At 42.6% G+C, this 12,175-nt stretch overlaps 1 protein-coding gene across 1 annotated transcript in view; it reads left to right on the top strand.

Annotated features, from left to right (window-relative positions):
- The window catches only part of ANKS3 (ankyrin repeat and sterile alpha motif domain containing 3), a 34,455-nt gene that overhangs the window by 10,491 nt on the left and 11,789 nt on the right, over positions 1-12,175 (top strand). The window contains exons 6-7 of the mRNA XM_054714691.1: positions 5,328-5,463; positions 11,645-11,803. Coding sequence (XP_054570666.1) covers positions 5,328-5,463; positions 11,645-11,803 — 295 coding nt within the window. The remainder of the gene's footprint in view (positions 1-5,327; positions 5,464-11,644; positions 11,804-12,175) is intronic.

The following is a 12,175-nucleotide window of genomic DNA, read 5'->3' as shown; positions in this document are numbered from 1 at the left end:
CGAGGATATTTTTTCATTGATTTTTAGAGAGAGTGGAAGAGAGAGGGAAAGACAGAAATATTGATGTGTGAGAAACACATTGATTGGTTGCCTCCTGCATGCACCCCAACCAGAGGCCAGGCCAGGGAGGAGCCTGCAACCAAGATATGTGCCCTTGACCGGAATCGAACCCAGGACCCTTTGGTCTGCAGGCCGACACTCTATCCACTGGAATGGGAATTTGGGGACAGTACATTTACATAGTAAAAATGCAGATGATACACAGTGAGCCTGCCTCTGGCCTTTGCCTCAGTCTCTGGTCATTCTCCTGTGGCTGCTCCCCAACTTGCCTTTTTTTTTTTAACTTAATTGTCTATCCTGGATATTGTTTTATATCAGCATATAAAGCTTTTTTCTTTTTCTTTTTTAATTTTTAAAAAAATATATTTTTGTTGATTTCAGAGAGGAAGGGAGAGGGAGAGAGAGAGAGAAATATCAATGATGAGAGAGAATCATTGATTGGCTGCCCCCTGCATGCCCCCCACTGGGGATTGAGCCCACAACTGGGACATGTGTCCTTGATCAGAATCGAACCCGGGACCCCTCAGTCCTCAGGCCGATGCTCTATCCGCTGAGCCAAACCAGCCAGGGCTAAAGCTTTTTTTCTTACGTGTGTGGCATCGTACTCCCTTGTAGGAATGAGTCAATTTCTTTAAAGTCGTCTAGATAGAATTGGATTGTTGCCAACCATTCGCTATTATGCACAGTGCTTTGAGAATATCTGTGCACATATATCTTTGCACATGTGTGCAGCCACCTATGTAGAGTTCAGTACTAAAAGTGGAAGGTGGAAGTGTAAGTACAGTCTTAAATTAACATGGACGTTGCCAAATTGCCATCCGAAGAGCAAGCTGTACCAACTGACACTCTTTCCACAGCAGCAAGAATTATGAATCTTAAATTGTGAAGTACTTTAAACATGTAAAAAAAGCACAGAAGATAATGCAACTAACCCACATGATCCAGAGATCACCACTATCCAGCTGCTGGTCTGTACCTTTCCTGTCTCTGATTTTGATCCTTTCATCACATACTGTGTGTCCTTAAGCAATGCACGAACTTGTTTTTATATATTTTAAAGATTCATATAAATAACATACCAGAATGGATGTGTCATTCAACAGTGTGGGTAAATTAGACGTCATTCACTCATTTCAACAGCTCTGTACTTATTGACTGTATAAGTATGTTTATCATTTCCTTTTTAGTGGACATTTAAGTTGTGTTCACTCAGCTATTCCTAACAGTGCTGCAGTTGACATTTTTTTACCTGTCTTCTCAAGCATGTGTGAAGGGGTTTCTCTGGGAGATCAGGATGTAATCTTCAAAGTAGAACTTTGGTGTGTACGGTGGGTGCATCTGCACTAGAGAGTGTTAACTTGCTTTCTTACATAGCTGTCCTAGTTTACACTTTTCCGATAGTATTTTACAGCTCTTGCCTCTCACACCCTCAATAACAATTGCTATGTGATATCAGACGAGCTGTCTCCTATTGATTTTTACTGTTCCAGATTTCTGGTGAGGTGGGGCATCTTTTCATATGTTAGCCATTTGGGCTTCCTTTTCTACAAATAATTATTCTTTGAAGATAAACCTACTCACACAGACTAGGATCCTTAAGACATAGCCTAGAGTTAAGAATAGATGGGCACAAAGAAAAATAATAAGAAAAACAAAAAACAAACAAAAAAGAATAAATGGACAGAAAAAAAAAAATAGATGAGCCCAGAACTATAAGAAGCATAACCTCTGCTTCTGAGTTTAGACTGATTTTAAATGATGTAGAACTGAAAATTGTAAGAGACAGTTACTCATGTAGTTTTTAAACAGAAAACATGCTGGTAAATCAGAGACCTTATATCATTTATCTATCGTCAAGATTATTTACTCCCCAGCTGGGCCTGAGACCGAGTATGGGCAACTCATACTCAGGGAAAACAAATTGTATTGGATTTCTTTAGGAAAAGTTAAAAAATTTTAAACTTTGAAATAATTTAAGACTTAAACATCACTAAATAGTACACAGAATTTGTGTACCTTTGCTAGATTCCCCAGTGTTAACATTTCATGTCCCTCTCTCTATATATACATATAATATTTTTAAAAATATCTTTTTATGGATTTCAGAGAGAGAGAAGGAGAGAGAGACAGAAACATCAATGATGAAAGAATCATTTATCGGCTGCCTCCTGCACTCCCCACATTGGGGATTGAGCCCCCAGCCTGGGCATGTGCCCTGACTGGGAATCGAACCATGACCTCCTGATTCATAGGTTGACGCTCAACCACTGAGCCATACCAGTCAGGCTATATATAATCTTTTAAAAATTATTTGAAAATAAGTTGCTAACATAATGCCCTTTCTCCCCTAACTACTTTCATATATATTTCCTAAAAACAAGAATTTTCTCTTTCATACTCGCATACATTATCAAACTCAGGAAATCAATGGAGTTCTTCCTTGAGCTCACTAATCAGCAAAGTTGTTGGCCAATTCCAAGCACTTGCCTCTGGCTGTGGTGGCCGGTGGGCACGTCTTACAGCGTGTTGCTGGTGGACCAGTTTGCTCCACTACTGGGGAGGCTGTCTGGCTAGCCCTGCGTGACCACTCCGTGTTCCTTGCAGATTTCCTGCTAGGTCTTGGTTAGCCAGAGGGGTGGGCCCATCAGGTCCCACCAGAGCCAGGCTTCTTTCTTGGAGATGGAGAAGTGGATGAGGCCAGGCACCTCAAACTCTTCACCAGGGGAGGAAAGGGCTGTGGCTGCTTCCCTTGCACCCATTGTCCCTTCCAGTGGGGGCAGACTCCAGCAGCACAATCTGGGCAGGTTGATCGGGGTGTGTTTGGGCCTCTCTCAGGAGAGAGCTGAGAGTTGGTTGATCCAGTGGCCCTCCAGCTGATCAGTGCACCCACATTACTACTAATGGTCCGTGGTCTCTAAACTGTGATCCCACTTTCCTGTCAGTTACAATGAATGTTGATCATGTAATTTTCTTATAATTTATGTACATTATAAAATAGGAAGAAAATTTGGAAAACATTTAAAGGGTGAATAGATAGAAATTCTTATACTCTCTTTCCTCACCTCAGGGACCTTCTTGTTCTGGGGTCTCTTTTCTTCCTCATTTCTTGTTAAAGAATAGTATTGCTTTGGTCTAGCCTGAGGTTGAAGTCTTCAGGCTTAATAACAGGTACTAGGTAAAACCCTACCGTGAAAATAGTATTGTTTGTTCTCGTTGAAGCCTTTGGGTTTCTTTTATCAAACTTAAACTAGAAATCATATTTTCCCCCCACCAGTTTTTGAAATAATTGATACACATCACTATATAAGTTGATTTGACTTATGTGTATATGTGAAGTGATTACCACGATAAGTTAACATCTATCATCTCATAGAAAATATATATACAGGGTAGGGCAAAAGTAGGTTTACAGTTGTTCATATGGAAAATAATAAAATAATTAATGAATAATGACACAAGAATAAACTCTTTTGTGTACTCACAACTGTAAACCTACTTTTGCCCTACCCTGTATGTATTTTGTGGGGGGTGTTAATCCTTACCTGAGGATATTTTTTTCCATTGCTTTTCAGCGAGAGTGGAAGGGAGAGAGGAGCAGGAGGGGATGGAGGAGAAAGAGAGAAAGAGAAAGAAACATTGATGTGAGAGAGTCACATCAACTGGTTGCCTCCTGCACATGCCCAGATGGGGTAGGGAGTGAACCTGAAACCCAGGTACGATCTCTTTACCGAGAACTGAACCTGAGACCCTTTGGTGTGCAGGCTGAGCACACAGGCCAGGGCTCTATGTTTTAACTTGCGATGAGAGCTCATAGGATTTCTCTCTTAACAACTTTTCCTATACATCTTACAGTAGTGCTCACTATAGTCATCATGTTGTACATTACATCCCTAGTATTTTTTTATTTTATAATTGAAAGTTTGTGCCTTTTGACCATCTTCACCCAGTTCCCCCTTCCCCTCTAGAAATTATCTTTTTTTTTTTTTTTTCAATCCTCACCTGAGGATGTTTATTGATTTTTAGAAAGAGAGGAAGGGATAGAGAAACATCGATGTGAGAAAGAAACATCAGTTGCCTCCCATACATGCCCTGACCAGGGATGGAACCTGCAACCCGGGCATGTGCCCTGACCGGGAATCGTACTGGCAACCTTTTGGTGCATGGGATGATGCCCAACCAACTGAGCCACCAGCCAGGGCAGGGTATGTGCACTTTTAATGTTTTGACTTTCTCTTGCTGATATGCCCTCCAGAGCACTGAGCTCCAATATCCGGTATTCTCATCTGCAGATACAAGACCGCACGGTTGAAGCTTTGAAAACGGAAAGTTTATTGGGCTTTTCTAGTTTCAAAAGTAAACATGCTCATAGAAATAAGTTTAGAAAGTCTAAAAATATTAAAACTAATATTAACAGTTGGGGCATATTTCCTTCCAATGTGCTTTCTGTATACTAGTACTTTGTTGTTTTGCTGCAATTGGAATGTGTATACAGTTTTGTCTCCTGGTTCTTTTAAAAACTTGGTTATACCGAGTATTTGTATGACAGTAACAGTGAACTCTCCATCTCTGAGCATTAAAGTTGTCTCTGGGTTTTCGTTATTGCAAAAATGTTGTGCTAAACATGTTTGTGCGTAAAAGCTTTCTCTGTGTATTTGGGGCTATTTCCTTAGGATAGAGTCACAGAAGTGGAATTACAGTGCTGTATACAGTAAGTACTTTTTAGGCCTTAGGATAAGTTACTAATTCTGTTTCCAAAGAGTGGGGCTCTTATTCTGATTATGCTTTTTAAAGGCTGCTTCTTTACCAAATCTGTTGTCTCCAATTTTCTGTGTGAAGAGAATGAAGTGAGGTGGACACATGCCCGGGTGCCAAGGGTGAAGGTGGGCTCTCGCTCACAGCAGCCTGAGTTTATCCTCGCCCAGAGCACCTGATCGCCTCTCTCCCTTAAGTATCTGCCTGCCCCACGGCGGCTGAAAGCTAAAGGCAATGAACCTGCAAGCTGCCTCAGCTGTGAGATGGCTGGGTTAATGTGTTATTTGTCAAGCCAGCAAGCCCCTCGCTCTACCCCACTTTCAGCATCCAGAGTGAGACCACACAGGCCCTTGCCTTTTCTCCCCATGTTGTGAAGTTTTAGAGGACCCTGGTGCAGGCCTTTCCAAGATGGTGATAAGACGCCATTGCACCTCTCATCCTGGGTCCACAGCTCTGGAAGTGAGGGTGCTTTGCAGGGGAGGTTCCTAACTCTTCTTCTTTTACCCTTTCCATAGGGAGTCAAAGTGGACACGAGAGACCACAGTGGAGCCACAGCCCGAATGCTGGCCAAGCAGTATGGACACATGAAGATAGTGGGGTTGATAGATGCTCACTCGCTTTCTCTGCCCAAGATCCTCTATCGGAGCCCAGGTACCTGTATCTGCGGCCTCACTCTTTCCTGGAGTCCCTCCCCCTGCTCTCACCTACTTTAAGAGATTTGGCTCCTGCAGCCTTGCCAGACCTCTGCCTCCCCTGACGACTCCACTTTGCAGTCAGAGTTGAGGCCTGCTTGTCTAAGGACAAGTTAGTTAGGATGTAGTGTGGTACCCACCAGGCTGAATTCGGGTACCCAGGATGTGGACTTGTGATGCCCACCCAGACGTAGGAGGGCAGCCTCACAAGGGGGCTGGCTTCTGGGTCTTGATTCTTGACTTTCTAATGGTGTTCGTTGCTGTGCAAAATGTTTTAATTTTATATAGTCAAATTCATCAATCTTATTTCCTCTGGATTTTGAGTCATAAAAATCTTTCCCTGCCCTGGCCAGTGTGCTCAGTGGTTAGAGTGTCGGCCCAAGCACTGAAAGGTCTCAGATTCGAATCCTGGTCAAGGGCATGTACCTCGGGTGTATATTCCATCCTGGCCCCCCAGTCAGGGTACATGCAGGAGGCCAACAATTGATGTTTCTCTCTCCCTTTCACTCTCGCTCTAAAGATCAGTGGAGCCCAGCCAGCATGGCTCAGTGGTTGAGCGTCAGCCTATGGTTTGATTTCCAATCAGGGCACATGCCCGAGTTGTGGGTTCGATCCCCGGTATGGGGCATGCAGGAGGCAGCTCATCATTGATGTATCTCTCTCTCTCTCTCTCCCTCTCCTTTCCTCTCTGAAATCAATAAAAAACATATATTTTTAAAAAGATCAATGGTAAAAATATCCTCTGATGAGGATTAAAAAAAAAATCTTTCCCTGTGCCCTAGTTGTACAAGAATTCATCCATGTTTTCTTCTAGTACTGACATGGTTTCATTGTGTGTGTGTGTGTGTGTGTGTGTGTGTGTGTGTGTTAATCCTCACCCGAGGATAATTTTTCCATTGATTTTTAGAGAGAGTAGAAGGTGAGGGAGGGAGGCAGGTGGGGGAGAGACGGAGACAGAGACGTTGACGTGAGACATTGATTGGTTGCCTCCCATATGTGCCCCGACTGGGCCAGAGATTGAGCCTGCAACCCAGGTACGTGCCCTTGACTGGGAATCAAACCCGAGACTCTGGTGCATGGGCCAGTGTTCTAACCGCACTTGCTAGGGGCGACATGGTTTCATTTTTAACATTGAGATCTGACTTTTATTTTCATTTATGGTATGAGGTATGGTGTTTCCCAAATGGCTACCCAGTTGTCCTAGCATCATTTATTTAAAAGTCCACTTTGACCACTTAGTGATCTGAGTGGTTGTTTGTGTCACACGAAATTTCCATTTGTGCCGTGGACAGAGCCACACTGCTTTAATTATAGAGGTTTTTTGTAATATGTTTTACTATCTAGTAGGGCTGGTCTCCTTTGTAGCTTCCTTTTCCAATGTTTTCCTAGCTATAGCTTTTGTGTGTGTGTGTGTGTGTTGTTGTGTGTGTGTGTGTGTGTGTGAACTTGAGTATCAGCTTGCCTAGCTCCTTAAAAACAGCATGTTGATATTGAGATTGTGGCAAATTTGTAAATTAACTATCCCTTTATGTTGAGGCATTCATCTAACAAAGGGAGTGTGCTTTTTGTTCAAGTATACTTTTGTGTCTTACAGGAGGGTGTGAAATTTTTCCTCATGTTTTGCATATAATTTAAATGTATTCCTAAGTGTGTGGTTTTCTTTGTTGCTATTGTAAATGGGGATCCACTACCATCATATCCTCTAACTGCTTATTGTCTGTGAATATGAAGGCTATTGATATCTGTATACAATTTATATATTCTTCTGCCTTACTCAGTTATTTCATTGTTTGAGTTAGTTTTATTTATTGATTCTGTAGGGTTTTCCAGGTATATTCCCATATAATCTGCAAATAGAGATAGATTTACTACTTTTTTCTGATTTTTATACCTCTGATTTTGTTTGTTTAGTTTCATTGGCTAATACTTCTAGTACAACGTTGAATATAGTGGAGACAGTGGACATTCACGGAGTCCTGACCTTAGCAAAAATGCCACATTAAGTAAGATGCTGACTTAAGAGTAAGATGTGTGTGTGTGATTATTGATTTTTAGAGAGAGAGGAAGGGAGAGGGAGAGAGAAATATGGATATGAGAGAGAAACATCAATTGGCTGCCTCCTACACGCCCCCCACTGGGGATCGAGCCAGCAGCCCAGGCATGTGCCCTTACTGGGGATGGAACCGATGACCTCTTGGTACATGGAACAGCACTCAACCAACTGAGCCACACTGGCCAGGTCTCTGAGTGTGTGTGTATTTTTTTAAATTTATTTATTGTTGACAGTATTACAGATGTCCCCCATTTCCCCTTCTTTAGGTGTGCATGTATTTTTTTAATATTAAAGCAACTGTCATTTCCTTGAGTGTTTTCTATAGAAATAAGTGTTGAATTTTGTCAAAGGCTTTTTCAACATCTATAGAGATGTTTGTGAGTTTTCTCCTTAGATCTGTTAACATATTATATTAATGAATTTCCTAATAATGAACCAAGTTTATATTCTTGGCATAAATCCTAGTTGGTGTTTTATTTTCCTAATGTGGTATTGGATTCTGTTTGCTAATGTTTTATTTAGTGTTTTGTGTGGCTACTCATTCATAAGTAATATTGGTCTATGATTTTCTTTTGTTCTCTCTTCATCCGGTATAGGTATCAGTGCTATACTTGCTTCATTAAAAACAATCTGGAAGTTTTCCTTCCTTTTTTTGTGTTCTTGAACAATTTTTGCAGCATTGGTGCCCCATGGCCTTTGAAGGTTTGGTAGGATTCTCCTGTGAAACCATCTTTTCTGTTTGTGGTTCCTTAATAAGTTTTTCTGTTTCTTCTATAGAAATTGGTATGCTTAAGCTTTCTGATTTCACTGGGGTCAATTTTGGTAACTGTATTTTCCTAGGAAATAATTTCATCCAGGATTTCAAGCTCATGTACATAGAGGTCTGAAAATAGTAGTTTTTTTTCCTTCTCCTTTTAAAAAGTTTCTTCTGTTCCAGCGATTATTTCCCTTGTCTTTTTTCATTTTGCTGGCTTCCATCTCTACCATGTCTCTCTGACTTTTTTTACTTCTTTCTTGATCTCGTTCATTCTTCGGTGGTTTTCGTACTTCAACACGTCTGGTTCAGTTTTCTTTCTTTTTTAAAAAATATATATTTTTATTGATTTCAGAGAGAGGAAGAGAAGGGAGAGAGAGATAGAAACATCCATGATGAGAGAGAATCATAGACTGGCTGCATCCTTCAGGTCCCTACTGGGGATTGAGCCCTCAACCCGCGACCTCCTGGTTCATAGGTCAATGCTCAACTCCTGAGTCACATTGGCCGGGCATGGCTCTGTTTCAAATCTGTTCTTCCTTGGGCACCTGGTGAGATAATCTTTATATTTTAATTTTGACTATTTTTCCTATTTCTTCCCCTAAGTTCAGTCAGTTTTCTCACCATTGTGTGTGTGTGTGTGTGTGTGTGTGTGTGTGTGTGTACATGCGCCTTTTTGTTCTCAGTTTTGAATTTTGGATTTTGGGTTCAGGGTGCCTTTTCCTGTCCTCAGGTGCTATGGAAGGATGTGTAGTTCAGAGTGTCATGTCACAGTTTTCTGCCTACTCCTCGGTTGAGTTTTGGAGAGGGGGAAGGAGTGTTTTTACTTGCTGTGTGTTTGATTCCTGGTTTTTGTGTGCTCCCTGTGGTATTTGTGTGTAGGCGAAGATCGCTGGTGCTTCTGCATTTCGCGGACAGAGCTTAGTGGCGTGGCTAGTGCTTGAGTCCTGGTCCAGGAGCTGCCTTCTCCCCGGTGCCAAGGACAGTCTTCTTACTAGGTGGCCTCTTTTTGGAATGGGATGTAGTTGGACCAAGCATTATGTGTCCTCTGATATAAATTTGTTTTGCCAGATCCTGAACTTCCCTGCTTGCTTTTTCTCTTCACTACCCCGTTTCCAGAGGTCTCCCTCCCCAAAAGGCCTGCTGCTCCTCTGACTGTCCCCTCAGGCCCCATGTGCATTTTTTTTATATATATATATTATTGATTTTTCACAGAGAGGAAGAGAGAGGGATAGAGAGTTAGAAACATCGATGAGAGAGAAACATCTATCAGCCGCCCCCTGCACACCCTCCACTGGGGATGTGCCCGCAACCAAGGCACATGCCCCTGACCGGAATCGAACCTGGGACCCTTGAGTCCGCAGGCCGACGCTCTGTCCACTGAGCCAGACCGGTTTCGGCCCATGTGCATTCTTAAGTCACTTCCCCGTGGTCATGCTCCACTCCACCAGGATTCTTTTTCAGTATTTTTGCCCATAGAATGGACTTTGTCTTCCCCATCGTCTCTCCTCTGTGTGGTTTTCCCTAGATCTGCTTTGTTGCCCACAGAGAATAGAGGCGAGCAAGCCGGCTCTTTCTTTGCTGGAGAGGGTCACTGGTCTGCTCCTCACAGCAGCAGGAACTGTGAAGTTGGCGGTGCTGTCTGCCAGCTAGGTCTTGCTGAAGGTGTGGGATTTGTGAGATTCTCTCTGTTCCTGCTGACTTGTGCAGGTCTGAGAGTACGTGTTGGGAGGCTTAGATTCACAGAGCTGCCTTTTCCTTGGTTCCCCCTCCCTTGTACACTTACTTTTTGTGATTCCACGTTCTGCTTGGGCGGGACCATGGTCTCCTAGTGAGTTGAGTAGGGAACGGTGGGAGTGGTTCACTTGTGTCACTGGCCCGAGTTTGGAACCAGGGTCAGTAACTCCCTGACTTGCCGGGCGTCTCTGAGAGTTGAGCTCTCAGTTCACATCTGAGTGAGCCTGCCCCCTTTCCAGGGTCTGGCTCTGCCCAGCTCTCTTCCTGGCCTCAGGATTGTTTTGTAATAAACACCAGCTCACACGAGTACAGTGGTAATCAGAGACTTCTGCATCTCCACCCTTGCTTATCAACTCCAAAATAAGATCATACCAGATGGGAGCCTGATACAAATATATCCATGAATTTTGCCTCTAGGTATGATGAAATATAGGAAACTGTGAACATCAATAAAACAGTAAAGTCTGTGGGGTACACTGAACATTTAAGCTCAGATGAGTAGTAATTTGAAATACTTCCTAAAACGGCACACACAGCTTGTTTCCTAAATAATTATTGAGATTGAGAATATAAATTGCTAAGAAGCGCCGAAACCGGTTTGGCTCAGTGGGTAGAGCGTCGGCCTGTGGACTGAGGGGTCCCGGGTTCGGTTCCGGTCGGGGGCATGTGCCTTGGTTGCGGGCACATGCCCAGTAGGGGATGTGCAGGAGGCAGCTGATCGATGTTTCTCTCTTATCGATGTTTCTGACTCTCTATCCCTCTCTCTTCCTCTCTGTGGAAAATCAATAAAATATATTTTAAAAAAATTGCTAATTACGCATGATGCTAGATTTATTTAAAACAATAATAAAAAGAAAAAAAAAAGCACCCACAGACCGAGATCACCCCCCCAAAAAAAGAAGTCATAATGCTCCGAATGTTTATGAATAGATATTATTTATCTCTTCAACTTAGAACAAAATTTATTTCCAATTGTAAATATAATACATGCTTGTTATAAAAAATTCTTCAAACCCAGACAATGAGAGGTATAAGAAATAAGAACTAGACTCCCCCTCTTCACAGATGCTTTCAGTTCAGCTCATACTTGGCAAGCTTGCTGTTCCCCCAAATGTCCCCGTAGCCCATCTGAGCAGTGGACTGGCCCATTATGGCATTTTAAAAAATTTTCTTTTTTAAAAATTTTTAAAAAATGTTCAATTATATTTGACATTCAGTATTCTCCACCATCTCGACTGTAAATCGCATTACGGCATTTCTTACCCATGAAGTCCTGGAAAACTTCTGCTTCTTGATTTAAGAAAACCAATTATGGTGATTGTCTTTCAGTTCACTGTGAAGATTAGTAAATTAGTCCCTCCCTCTACAGTTTTTTAAAATGTATTTTTATTGATTTTAGAGAGAGAGGAAGGGAGAGGAAGAGAGAGAAACATCGATCAGCTGCCTCCTGCATGCACCCTGACGGGATCGAACCACAGCCTGGGTTCCCACAGACTGGGAATTGAATTGGTGACCTTTTGGTGCATGGGATGATGTTCAACCAACTGAGCCACACCGGACTGGAGAATTGTCTTAATTTTTGTGTTTGACCCACAGAAAAATATGAAGATCTGAGCTCTTCAGATGAATCATGCCCTGTTCCTCCGAGACAGAGGCCCTGTCGAAAGAAGGGCCTCAGCATCCACGAGGGGCCTCGGGCCTTGGCGAGGATCACAGCCATTGGACTTGGAGGCAAGATCCAGCCATCTTGCTATGGTGAGCAGTCCATGTTTCCTGATGGCTTCTGATAGTTCGTTCACGCATTCTGTCTGGATGAAAAGGAACAACTCTCAGGTTCCTGAAATGTGGGCCACTGCGTTGGAGCAGCAGCTCAAAGATTCCAAATTGATGACAGTGATAGAAATATATTAGTCAATGGCTAGTTCTTGGGTTTGTGTTCATCCTTTGAGTTTTCTTTTCATTGGTTAAAATTACAAATAACAGCGGCAAAAATGTCGCTATGCTCACATTTGATTCATCACATAGTGAGTCAGCTAGTGCAGGAACAGGGTGCCATTTGAGTCCCACTTCCGGTCTCTGGCTACAGCACCTGGGTGTGATACTTAACACATTGGCCGGCTGGAGATG

This window comes from Eptesicus fuscus, chromosome 4 (assembly GCF_027574615.1).
Source record: "Eptesicus fuscus isolate TK198812 chromosome 4, DD_ASM_mEF_20220401, whole genome shotgun sequence".
In the NCBI taxonomy this organism is placed as follows: Eukaryota; Metazoa; Chordata; class Mammalia; order Chiroptera; family Vespertilionidae; genus Eptesicus; species Eptesicus fuscus.
The sequence above is the reverse complement of the archived record's forward strand: the minus strand, read 5'-3'. Positions and strand labels throughout refer to the sequence as shown.